Source organism: Rhagoletis pomonella, unplaced genomic scaffold, assembly GCF_013731165.1.
Source record: "Rhagoletis pomonella isolate Grant_MI unplaced genomic scaffold, Rhpom_1.0 Rhpom_scaffold_00005, whole genome shotgun sequence".
Classification (NCBI taxonomy): Eukaryota; Metazoa; Arthropoda; class Insecta; order Diptera; family Tephritidae; genus Rhagoletis; species Rhagoletis pomonella.
This window is the reverse complement of record NW_023458559.1, coordinates 1,950,928-1,963,697: the sequence shown is the minus strand read 5'-3', so window position 1 is coordinate 1,963,697 and position 12,770 is coordinate 1,950,928. Positions and strand designations below refer to the sequence as shown.

Below are 12,770 nucleotides of genomic sequence, written 5' to 3'. Positions count from 1 at the left end.
TGTGAAAAAGTAAAGTCGGAATTTGTATGCTCTGACCCTTAGGTATTTGCTTCCAGATGGGCTTGCGTTGCCTGCCTGCAACCGCGGCATGTGCACTGGCTTACATGCCGGAGCTTCAGTCTGGGGTGGGGTTCAATACACTGTTACAAACCAAGCCTACATCCATCGACCTAGGGACTTAACAAAATATTTAGTCTTGCACAGTAAGGAAAGCTACCACCAAGCCTAATTACTACCATCCACCTATGTATGCCTAAAATACCCCAAGCTGTGTAGAACGTTCGTACGTTTGCGCGCTGCTCTTTACCCACCCTATCATGGCTTTAAAGGTATTCAAAGTAAAATAAAAGCCCCATCGGACCACCTACACTTCCTTCGAAATTAGACCATTAAGTTTACTCTATATAATCATTATGATAACCCTTTATTATTTAAATTCAACTCAACTTTTTTTTCTTTCGTTGTGAGCGGACGTGTTTTCACTGTGTCGTGGGGTGCGCGCATTTGATAATACGTTTTCTTATACATATTTAATAACTCTATTATTTACAATGTTTTGCCCAAAATGCAATGAAAAAGTTGATCGCTCCGGCGTTCCTAAAATTGCGTGTGGTGACTGTGGTATCTATTTTCATGCCGCTTGTGCAAGGGTTACTGTTGCTGATTTGGATTACATGAAGGCGAATAACATCAAACATCGATGTGATCCATGCAATGTTTTGCGCCGGCAATCTCTACATCTGCAGCCATTGCCGGGCGCTGCTTCTGGAGTTACAGCGGATGGTGCTGCTGCGTCTGGATCGATGCTAACTCCACAAGCAGCCAACAAATCCTCAACAGCGTCACAGAGCAGACCAAGGCAAGCCACCAACAACGGCCAAAAACAACAACCACAAAATTCAACGAACAAAACCAGCGATGATGCTCATAAAAATGCTAATGAGCAAAGCAGTGTGCAAAGAGACGACAACACCAACGCAAATAAAACGGAATCTAACCAGCGCCCTCAGCATGGCCAAGTTAAAAGTGATAGTGTGACAAAGGAGATAAATTTGCAGTTGCTCTATGATGAAATTCTGAGTCTGAAGAAACTAAACTCTGATTTCCTAAACGTAGTAACGGAGCTTAAAGAGGAAAACTTGAAACTGAGCGAGAGAGTGTGCAAACTCGAAAGTGTATTGAACTGGCGAGAACAGCAACTTTTAAGCAGCGCAGTCGACTTTGATGGTGTGCCGGAGCTAACAAGTAAAAAAAATGCGAATGAGTGCGCAAAACAAATTTTAGGCACTGCTTTAAACCTACCTGACTCTTCGAAAGAGATAAGCAGATGCTATGTTAAAAAGTTTAAGCGAACAAGTGTGCTCCGTGTTCACTTTTCATCGATTGAAGCCAAGCAAAGAGTGATGGTCCAGAAACGTAAAGCAAAGGGTAAATTGACGACTCATATTTTTGGTGATGCTAGCGGAAACAAAAACAACATCTACATAAACGACAGTCTCACTAGCTACAACCGAGCTTTGCTTACAGTGGCGAAGAAAACAAAAAAAGAGAAACATTACAAGTTTCTGTGGGTGAAAAATGGAAGAATTTTGTTAAAAAAGTCTGATGGTGGCGAAGTTGTTTTTTTAAAAACTTTTGACGATTTGTCAAAAGTCAAGTAGTAGTAATTATTATTATTAATTTAAATTTTGTATAATGTTTTTTAGAAATTTTTTAGATAAAAACAACTACGCCGCAGTCAAATTCGAATTTTTTATTTAATTTAAATAACTCTTTTACGGTAATTCACCAAAATATACGAAGTCTTCGGCAAAATTTTGATTTATTGCTCTGCAATCTAGAGGTGTTTAAAAACCCTCCGGATTTAATTTTTGTTTCCGAAATCTGGATATACTCTAATGAAACCTGTGATTTTACAATACCTGGTTATAATTTTTTTTGCAAACACTAATGACTCTTATTCTGCAGGTGGTGTTGGAGTTTTTGTGCGTAGCAGTTACGAATGTGATTTTATTAATTATAACGTCACTAGCGCGGATATTTTAAAAGTTACATTAAGTATCTCCAAAAGGCTTTTTAGTTTTATGTGTGTTTATAGACTGCATGCGGTCTGTGTTCAAACGTTTTTGGAAGAGTTTTCAGGTCTTCTTTGTAGGGAAAATTCTGGCAATATTGCTATATTAGGAGATTTTAATTTAGATATACTAAACCTAAATGCTACAACAGATAGTTACCTTACCCTTATGGCGAATCATGGCCAAAAATCATACTTAAGCGAACCAACTCGTATTATTTCTGGAAGTTGCCTTGATCACATTTTCTGTCGGAGTAGTTCTGATACTAACTTTAATAGCCTAAACGTTGATTTAAATATTACAGACCATACCATGACAGGTTTAATAATAAATAATGTTAGCAAAAACAGCAATAGTTCAAATGAGGTTAATTCTAACTTTAACAAAATAAATTTCGGTTTGCTTAACCCACGGTTACGGTTTGAATCTTGGGACGTAGTATATACGGAGGGAAATGTATCACATGCTTACAATATGTTTTTAAACATTCTGCAAGGTCACATTAAGGCTGCAAGTTTTCCTTATAACCAAGGTAGGAAGCAATCAAAAATCAAACCCTGGATTAGCAATGAGCTGGTGAAAAAAATTCGTCTAAAAAATAAATTAGGTACAAAGAGTCATAAGCACCCGTACAATGCTAACCTTCGTAGCCGATATCTGAAGCTATGCAGGGACTTGAGAAAAGAAGTCCGTTTGGCGCGAGATACGTATTATCGTAACGCGTTAAGGTCCTCGTATGGTAACTCAAAAAAAGAATGGGATATCGTTAACAGTCTTCTTAATCGCAAGAGCAAAACAAATAATAAAGAAATTCGTTTATGTGATAGTGGAGAGATTTTCGATGACACCGAAGTAATAGCAAATATTTTTAATGACCATTTCTCGTCAGTCGGGCAATCTGATTGTTCCGCACATTCGTGTGAATCTTTTTCCTCAATATCTGCACCTACAAATGAAGGTGACAGTTTTTTCTTTGAAACCTTTAGTGGCATTGAAGTCCTAAGAGCCATCTCTGAATAACTCCAGATCGTGTGGTTCTGATGGAATTTCCAATCAAGTTATAAAAAACGTTGCTTTTAACTTAGTTTATGTTTTAACACATCTTTTTAATTCTAGTGTCTTGTCTGGAACCTGTCCTGCTGATTTGAAATGTGCTCTTGTGATCCCTTTATTTAAAAAGGGCGACAAAAAAGATGTGAATAATTATAGGCCAATCTCTCTACTCACCTCTATTTCTAAAGTTTTTGAGAAACTAGTTAAATGCAGAATTCTTTCTTTTCTTGAAAATAAGAACTTCTTTAGCCCTATGCAATATGGATTCAGAAATGGGCGGTCAACAGAAGATGCCCTGTTGGATTTTTGTTCCTTTTTATATAGGGAAATTGACAACAAAAAGAACTGTGCTGGATTGTTCGTTGATATAACGAAAGCGTTTGATATGGTAGACCACAAAATTTTACTTCATAAATTGTTTTCCGCTGGCTTCCGTGGTTTTTTCTATAATTGGTTAGAATCTTACTTATCGGGGAGAGTGCAGCAAGTAAAGGTTGGTAGCAGTTTAAGTAATCCTGTTACAATCAAGTTAGGAGTACCTCAAGGATCTGTTTTGGGCCCAATATTATTTTTGGTATATCTGAACTCGATCTTTTCTTTACCATTTTTTTGGAAAAGTTACGGCTTTCGCAGACGACCTGGCCATTGCGTATGGTTCATCGAACTATCTGGATTTGGTAGCTGGCGTAAATAATGATGTACATTTGCTAAGGGCATGGTTTGCTGAACATAAGCTTATTGTTAGCAAGAAAACTAAGATAATGTATTTCAATCTACATCCAAAAAATGTCACCTGAAATAGCCATAGTATTTCATGCCGCTGACTGCAAGCGCTACGCTCTAAATGCTATGCTGTGTTCAGAAACATCATTTAGTTTTGATAAGGACTGTTGTGAAAAGTGTTTCTCTATTGAAGAAGTCAGCGACTTTCAGTACCTGGGTGTTTCTGCTGACAATAACTTAAGTTGGTCTACTCATATATCTCGTTTAAAGTCCTACATGCGATGTACCGTTCGTTACTTTTATAGCTTGAGAAAGATTTGCTCAAACGCAACTCTTAAAACTATTTACTACGCGTTGGTCCACTCAAAGCTAGACTATGGTATAAGCTATTGGGGAGGTACATCTTATAGTAGAATCCACCAGCTTCTAACTATTCAAAAATGTGTCATAAGGAAAATATCGAATGCAAATCGTCTTCATCACACCATCGACCTGTTTAGAAACCTGAAAATTCTTCCCGTAAAGCATATGTACTACTACAAGGCTTTAAAGATATTTTTCGTTCGCTGTGGTTATTTGCATAGTCTGATCTCGGATAGCTACAATTTAAGGCAAAACTCACACGGACTTATTTATGTTCCCACATCTCGCACAACTCACTTCAGTAACTTCTTCAGTATTGTTTCTTGCAAGGCTTTCAATGCGCTACCTGGTTCTATACGAGTCATTAGAAATTTGCGTACATTTTTATTAAAGGTTAAATCATTTTTATTAGAACAATCACACGACGACATCAAAATTTTGCTGAACCCTACAACTTAGTAAACTTGAACTAAATATGTAATCTCATGAGCATGTACACCGCTTTTTCATAAACCAACTTAATTAAATTTAAATTTATCTTACAATGTATAGTTTATTCTGAATTTCACCCCACACACTTTTGTTAATGTGCATTAAATTCCTCTTGAGACGGCATTCGATACTAAAATATTAATACTTTTTACAGAATGCCTTACTTTTTCTTTCTTTTAATATTTTATTATAATTTATGTTAAGTTAATATTGTAATTTACATACATATGTTTATTTTGAAAGAAAAATGAATAAATCAATCAATCAATCAATCATAATATATAAGGCTATATTACGTATATAACAATCTTAATACTAGAAATTCTTAAATGATTGGAATTCAAATTTATCGACCTAGGTTAATTTAATTACTAAATTTTTTCTTTGGTTCTAGTTTAAGCTAAATACCCTAACCTACCTCAACTATGTATATACATGGTTACATGTATTTATGTGGTCATTGACCCGGAGAGATTTATAGGTCACTCAAAAATTCTCTGTGCAAACGTAAATAAGTGCATATACAGATTTACATGCAATCAAGGTATGAACATATGTAAATTTAACCAAAATCGAGAACCGAGAATAGTAAAAAAAAAAATAACAGGAGAAGTTGGATTCACATGTTGCTATATATGAATATATATATATATATATTAGGGCGGGTCAATTTGTATGGATTGATTTTTTTCGACATTGTTCCTAGCATATTCGGATTCTTCATAAAATTCTAAGAAAAAAATTCCCCTAGACCACAGCTCTAAAATCAATTTCGAGCCTGCGCATTGTTAAAAGAAGATATCTTATATACAAAAATGAATTGCTGCCGTTAGCCTCGCTAAGACTCGAAAACGGCTTGACCGATTTGAATATTTTTATTTTTTTTGGTTTGTTTTTTATGATATACGGATGGTTAAAACGAGAAAAAAATAGACAGTTGCCACCTGTTTAAAAATTCAGTATAAGAAAATTAATGACATAAACTAGATATTGCATATCTAGTCAAAATATGGGTGTCAAAAGAAAGAGGTTATGAAGGCTTACAGGCGAAAATATTTTTGAGTCGAGTTGCCACCGATTTCGAAAATTTAATTCAGTAAAGTTAATAAGATAATGTATGTATAATAATATAGGTGTCAATCAAAAAGTATTTGAAAAATTATTGATTCAGAAATATTTTCTATAGGCCTGTCACCTACCTGAGCGGTAAAAACTAAAAGCCATACTCACAATTATTATTCAAACTTTTGAGGCTCGCATCAATGTAGAATACTGTAACTCCGTCAGGGTAGTGTTTATTGATGGCAAACAAAATACTGTCATGTTTGGCAATGATATCACCCCGTCGAACAATGCACTAAGCCTCGATATAAAAAGAGAACAAAAGCCGAAGTTTTAGCCGAAGCAGTTCATACTAACAAAAAAATATGGCCTACGACTCTTTTATAGAAGCTGTGGACACTGGAGTAAATTTTAAACAAAAAACAAAACCAACTTCAATTCTCATATACAAATTTAAGAGTACCGTTATTTTCTTTATGGCCCAATTATCGGATCTACATTCAGTTAGTAGGAGACTACCTCTGAGGAACCACCTTTCCTTTAAAAAAGAATTGTAGAAAACGGATAACATGAAATAAATAAGATTAGTATTTAATAAACTGTTACTGCTGGAGTGCAGTGGGGTATAGTCATTGCGCTGGGTATGCAGTTACAGTTGCATGGCTATACTCAATCCCGACTCTTGCGTCCTCGTTCGCGCACTCTGGGCAACGTGAGCAACCCATGTGCGAGATGCGGTAACCAATCCGAGTGGAGCCTTGGGTCACGGCAGAAAGAGAGGGAGCTTCGGTGGGGCCACTCTGACTTATTCGGTTTAAGGGCTCACTGAAGTCTGCAGCGTCTGTTCACCAGTAGGTGCGTTTGGTTGCGAAACCACCCCCGTCCCAGCAATGGGTTGTGAGCTGGGCTTGAAACCCGCCACGTAAAAACCACTTCCAGTGAAGAAGCAAGGCAAAGCCTCGGATGAGACCCCCCATCCAAGGATCTCTTCTATGAGCGTCATGATATCAAAATCGTGCTTGGCGACTTCAATGCCAGGGTGGGCAAAGAAGGGACCTTTGGAACCACAGTCGGAAAATTCAGCCTCCACGACGAAACGGCCCGAAACATGGTAGTATGCAGTACTAGGTTCAAGCATAAAAAGATCCATTAAGGTACCTGGCTGTCTCCGGATCGAAAAACGAATATGCAAGGAAAGCTTAACGTCGAAAAGCTGCAATCACAACAGACAGCCAGCGCTTTCGCTACTCGACTCTCACACCTGCTCTCAGAGAGCACTCTTCAACAAACCGACATATGCGAGCAGTGGAACCACATTTCCCGCTCATTAAGTACCGCCGCCGAAGAAGTAGTCGGATTTCAGCGAGCCCGAATGAACAATTGGTACGATGAGGAGTGTCAGGAAGCTGCAGAGAAAAAATATGCCGCCTACAGGGCCACGCTGCGATCGGGCGTAATGCGCGCTATGTGGGACCGCTATAGGGATCTGAAGAGGGAAGCGAAACGTATTTGCCGCAACAAGAAGACAGAGGCCAAAATACGTGAGTGCGAAGAGCTTGAAATGCTGGCCGACAGGAGGAATGCCCGAAATTTTTACCAGAGAGTTAGGCGACTTACGGAAGGTTTAAAGACCGGGGCGCACTCCTGTAAGAACAATAATGGCGACCTAGTAACTGATGTCCAGAGCGTACTTAAATTATGGAGGGAACACTTTTCCGCTATACTAATTGCAGCTTTTCGACGTTAAGCTTTCCTTGCATATTTGGGCGCACATTTTTTGCTGCACAGAGGCGGGTGCGTATCTTGGCTGCAACAAGATAGTGGTCCGAGTCGATGTTTGGGCCTCGGAGTGTGCGTACGTCTAAAACACTGGAAGCGTGCCTTCCGTCTATAACAACATGATCGATTTGGTTTCTCGTTTTTCGATCCGGAGACAGCCAGGTACCTTGATGGATCTTTTTATGCTTGAACCTAGTACTGCATACTACCATGTTTCGGGCCCCGGCGAAGTCGATCAGCCTCAATCCGTCGTCGGACGTTTCGTCGTGGAGGCTGAATTTTCCGACGGTGGTTCCAAAGATCCCTCGAAGTGACAAGAATTACTGACAATTGAGTAAAAACACTGTTGGAATCTATTAAATTTTGACAAAGTTATGGGCATTTAAAAAAAATTCTCACTGTCAATTCGAATAATCGATTTTTGCCCGAAAAACAAAATCGCGTTTAATTCGGCCGAAAAATTTTTCCGAGACAAAAGAAAAAGTACGTGTCTCATTATTTGGACGATCAAACAATGTATTTGAGTTTGGTCGAAATTAAAAATCATGCTCGTACCTGACCGGTTGTCTGGAAATGGAAAGCATCTATTAAGTTTACCCAGTTCCCCATTTTAAACTGCTGCCTGTACTTGTTAAATTTTTATTTAAAATTTTCGGTAAGGAATAAACGAGTGGATGACAAATATATAACGGTAAGAACGGCCCATATATATGTACATATATGAAAAAATACACACATGCGACGTCTCTACTCATTGTGTGTCACTCCTTTAAATTATAGTTACTTTTGTATTGTATTAAAAAAATAACGTTCGTAACATTTTAGTAAATATTAATACATATATTAACTTAGTATATATTAAAGACTAGAAGAGGACCCGGTGAACTTCACTTCATCTATAATTTATCCGAATTTCCCTTTGATCAATTATAACAAATCTTCAAAATGCAATACATTAAGATCACTAATATTGCCTGCTGTTATAGCTGATAAAAGATTCCACACCTATGAGATGTGCCACGCCCCTTTTTACAAACTCATTTATATACATATATTTTTCCATAAGCAGCTACCATAGGTATCTGTGCATTTCAAATTTCGAGTTCATGTGACTATAATTCCGAAGCTGATTAAAAATTTTCACTATGGGAGGTATCCCCCATCCACCTCCCCCTTGGCGATATCCAATTGTTTTACCCTATTATAGGTCCAGGAGTCATGGCAATACTTTGGCAAAATTTTATTAAATTCTGTCCATCCGTTTAGGCTGCAACCTGGCACATATGTATGTACATACCTACATACTTCCACAAATATATACTTAGTAGATTTGCTTTGAAGCGCCATATTGCGGTTCTTTAAATAAAAAATAGATATCAGAAATGAATTTTTCATATCACAAAACTCCGGAGCAAGCAAAAAAGGGTACAAAAAAAAATATTCCTAACACTTTAGTAAATATTAATCTGATTATGGACTTAGTATTAATTAAAGATATTTTTTTTAAAATTGCGCAGGCTCGAAATTGGTTTTAGGGCTATGGCCTAAAGGGCTTTTTTCTTAGAATTCTATGTAGAATCCGAATCTGCTTGGAACGATGTCGAAAAAAAAATTGACCCGCCCTAATATGTATATATACATGTACCTTTGTTTATGAGCTTACTTTACGTACTTACATACATATGTATGAAGAAAATTAAAATTCTGCTTCTATTTACACTTGCATAAATTTATATATATATATTTGTATACATGCATGCAAAATAAAACCGTAGCGCATAGAAAAATACGTATCAATAAAATGCACTCACTTTGATGGTCACGCCGGCCCACGAAGCGAAGAAGGCCTCCCAGCTTTTATGTGGCGGCTGTGAATAATTGTGGTGTGGTTGTTTGTTTCGGTTTTTTATACATAAGTGTGTTAATAGGCAAATTAAAAAAATAATAATAACAATATTCTCTTTACTACGCCAAAATATTAAAAGAATTTAGTTCGCACTATATTTTGGTAACCCACTATAAAACTACGAAGCGCGGTGTAACAACAAAAAAAAGGAGGCGGAAAGCGCGCTCATTTGGATAACAAAAATAAATACAATATTAACAGATCACAATTAATCAATGAGCAACTCAGTGTTTGAGTGAGAAAACATGAAAAGGTAAACATATGGAAAAGTAGGAATTTATGTTGAGACAGGTTAGGTCACCACTGTGGACTCACCACATGGTACTTAGGAGAAAAAACGTGCTTATTTAACATTGTTATGCACATAAGTATGGACACCTTCTGATGCGACAAACAAATGTAAATGTGAAAGGTAAGTCGAAAAAAGAAGGAAAATGGATTATTTCTTACTATGAATATAACTTCAAATTAAAATTTGATTTTACTTCTATTTAGATAAAATAGCAATAACTAAGGGTAAGTATAAATGGTAAGTATAGCTGGTAGATATAAATGGTAAGTATTTTATAATGTCATATATGAACCTACTATTAATTCGTATTTTTTTTTTTTCTTTTAGGGGCAATCGCTGTCTTCTTTTGTTACTTCTCTTTTTAATTTTGAACTGCAGTCTGAACTGGGGAAGGGGGGGAAAAATGATGTTGGAAGCTAGAGTCTTTTTTAGCTATTATGTACATCGCATAGAATCACTTTGTTTAGGGATGAATTTAAACTGATTTTGCAATGAAGAAAGAAAGCTTATCTTCTAAAGAATACAATTCCTTCAGGTCATTCAGGTCAATTGGCGGGCCTATATTTGGTGGTACTTATGCGAAATTTTCCGGTATATTCCATTGAAAGGCAGGATATCCTGTCGACTGCTGGCGATAATTACGTGATTGTAGAAGTGGTTATACGCTGGCGGCCAGGTTTAGGTAGAAGCGGATCTTTTCCTTACTACACTTTTAGTATGGTGATTCACAGCTAGATCCATACAAAGATGCAGCTCGCCGAATTAGTGTACGCGGAATGTAATGACGTATTAATTTCTGCAAAACGTGATTTTTAGTTCGCTTGGAAAGTTTTCTTATATGAATACTAGCAGACCCGGCGAACTTCGTTCCGCCCAAAATTTTTATATATTTTATTGAAACTTTTTGGTCCAACATTTTCACCAACAATTCACGTTTACGATTTTCATTGGCACATTTGTCTGCTAAGATTAAGGTATGGTGGTCATTTGCCGCTTTAAATAACCCAAGGAAAGTGTTATATCCGTTCTTGAAATTCTCCAGTTGTGCGGCATTTCATAGCACGGTTATTCGCAAAGCGAAATATATTTTTTCCTCTTCACTCCCTGGCGGCAACAATGACCCGGTTCTATAGTGAATGTCCTAGAAGCTTTACAGTATAGTAGGTGGCAATTTCAAAATGGGTGGGAATCATTGTTCTACAGAAATGCAATATACATATACTTATTTTAGACGAAATAACTTAAAAGTTTGAACGTATAATAATATTGGAAAATCACATCCATTGGGCCAATTGCAACGCAGGAGCGTTCGATATACTCAATGGTGCAACAGGTCGTTTTAATCTAACCTTCACGGTCACTTTTCTCACTTGGCTATTTTTAGCAATTGTATTTTTAGTAATAGTATTGCATACATATTTAAAACATTAGCCAAATCGGATCATAAATAAGATTTTTAGTAATAACTCAACTACAGCGCCAACTGTCGGATTAAATTGTGAAACTAAACCATCCAGAGACCCACTCAAATACACAAAAAAGTTCGTTAAAATCCGTACAACCATCTAGGAGGATTTCACTCACAAACACACCTACAGAAGAATACAAAAATTCATTCAAAGATAGCTAAAGGACGGTACGTTTGTAGGCCTCACACCCCTTTTCAAATAGCCCAAAATTTCTCCATGAGTATGGGCTTGATTTCAACTATATACATATCTCGATACGAAGTTCCAGTACTGTACCATGAATACTTTCAGAGATATGCAGTATAAAAATTCGATTTATATGGGAAGTGCCACGCCCCCCTTTCCAACAGCTGCACTCTTTCTTCATGAGTATGCGATTGATTTCGTATATCTCAAGTTCCAACTCTACCATGAGCACTTCCAAAGATAGGCAGTATGAAAAATTCGGTTTGTATGGAAGATGCCACGCCCCCTTTTCCCATAGTGCCAATTTTTCTCAAAGAGTATGCGATTTATTTCGTACATCTCCATACAAAACTCTAGAACTCTACCAAAAAATTTCCAGAGATAAGCAGTATGAAAAAATCGGTTTGTATGGTAGATGTCACACCCCTTTTTACAATAGCTAAAATTTTTCTCCAAGGGTATGCGATTGATTTCGTATATCTCCATACCAATTTCCAAAACTCTACCATGCACACTTTCAGAGATATGTAGCCTGAGAAATTCGGTTTGTATGGGAAGTGCCACGCCCCCTTTACATATAGATTTTTTCAGCCTAAAACCATCCTTGGGACACGTGCGGCAAGTGGCAGTTTCAAAAAAATCGCCGCTCTCGAGCCTTGCGAAAACTAACAAACGGTTTTCTAAATATATATTAGTTGAGATATATTATTATTATATTTAGACAGTATCCGTTGTTTCTGATTGGCGCAAAAAAATCTTACCTAGTGAGGAATTCGGCCCTTGATATGGTCGTTACTTAAAGCTACTTATGTTTGCATGAAAATTGGAAAACAGGAATCTATAAGCTTATCCAGGCAAAAAGCTACCTACGTACCGAATTTTAAGCAAATCGGACCATAAATACGATTACTTCGAACAGATCGGTCCCTGATCCACTTCTCGGAAAAATGGACCATATATCCTAATATATGCTAAAAAGCTACCTACGTACCGAATTTTAAGCAAATCGGACCGTAAATACGATTTTTCGAATAGATCAGTCCCTGGTCCACTTCTCGGAAAAATGGACTATATATCCTAATATATGCTAAAAAACTACTTACGTACCGAATTTTAAGAAAATCGGACCATAAATGCGATTTTTTAGAATAGATCGGTCCCTGGTCCACTTCTCGGAAAAAATTGATCATATATGCTAATAAATGCTAAAAAGCTACCTGCGCACCGAATTTTAAGCAAATCGGACCGTAAATTCGATTTTTTCGAATAGATCGGTCCCTGGACCACTTCCCGGAAAAAATGGGTCATATATGCTAATATATGCTAAAAAGCTACTTACGTACTAAATTTTAAGCAAATCGGACCATAAT

At 37.1% G+C, this 12,770-nt stretch overlaps 1 protein-coding gene across 1 annotated transcript in view; it reads left to right on the top strand.

Moving 5' to 3' along the window:
• The first annotated feature begins 551 nt into the window (after window positions 1–551).
• LOC118739738 overlaps window positions 552–12,770 on the top strand; it is a 39,518-nt gene continuing 27,299 nt past the window's right edge. The window contains exon 1 of the mRNA XM_036471249.1: window positions 552–1,245. Coding sequence (XP_036327142.1) covers window positions 552–1,245 — 694 coding nt within the window. The remainder of the gene's footprint in view (window positions 1,246–12,770) is intronic.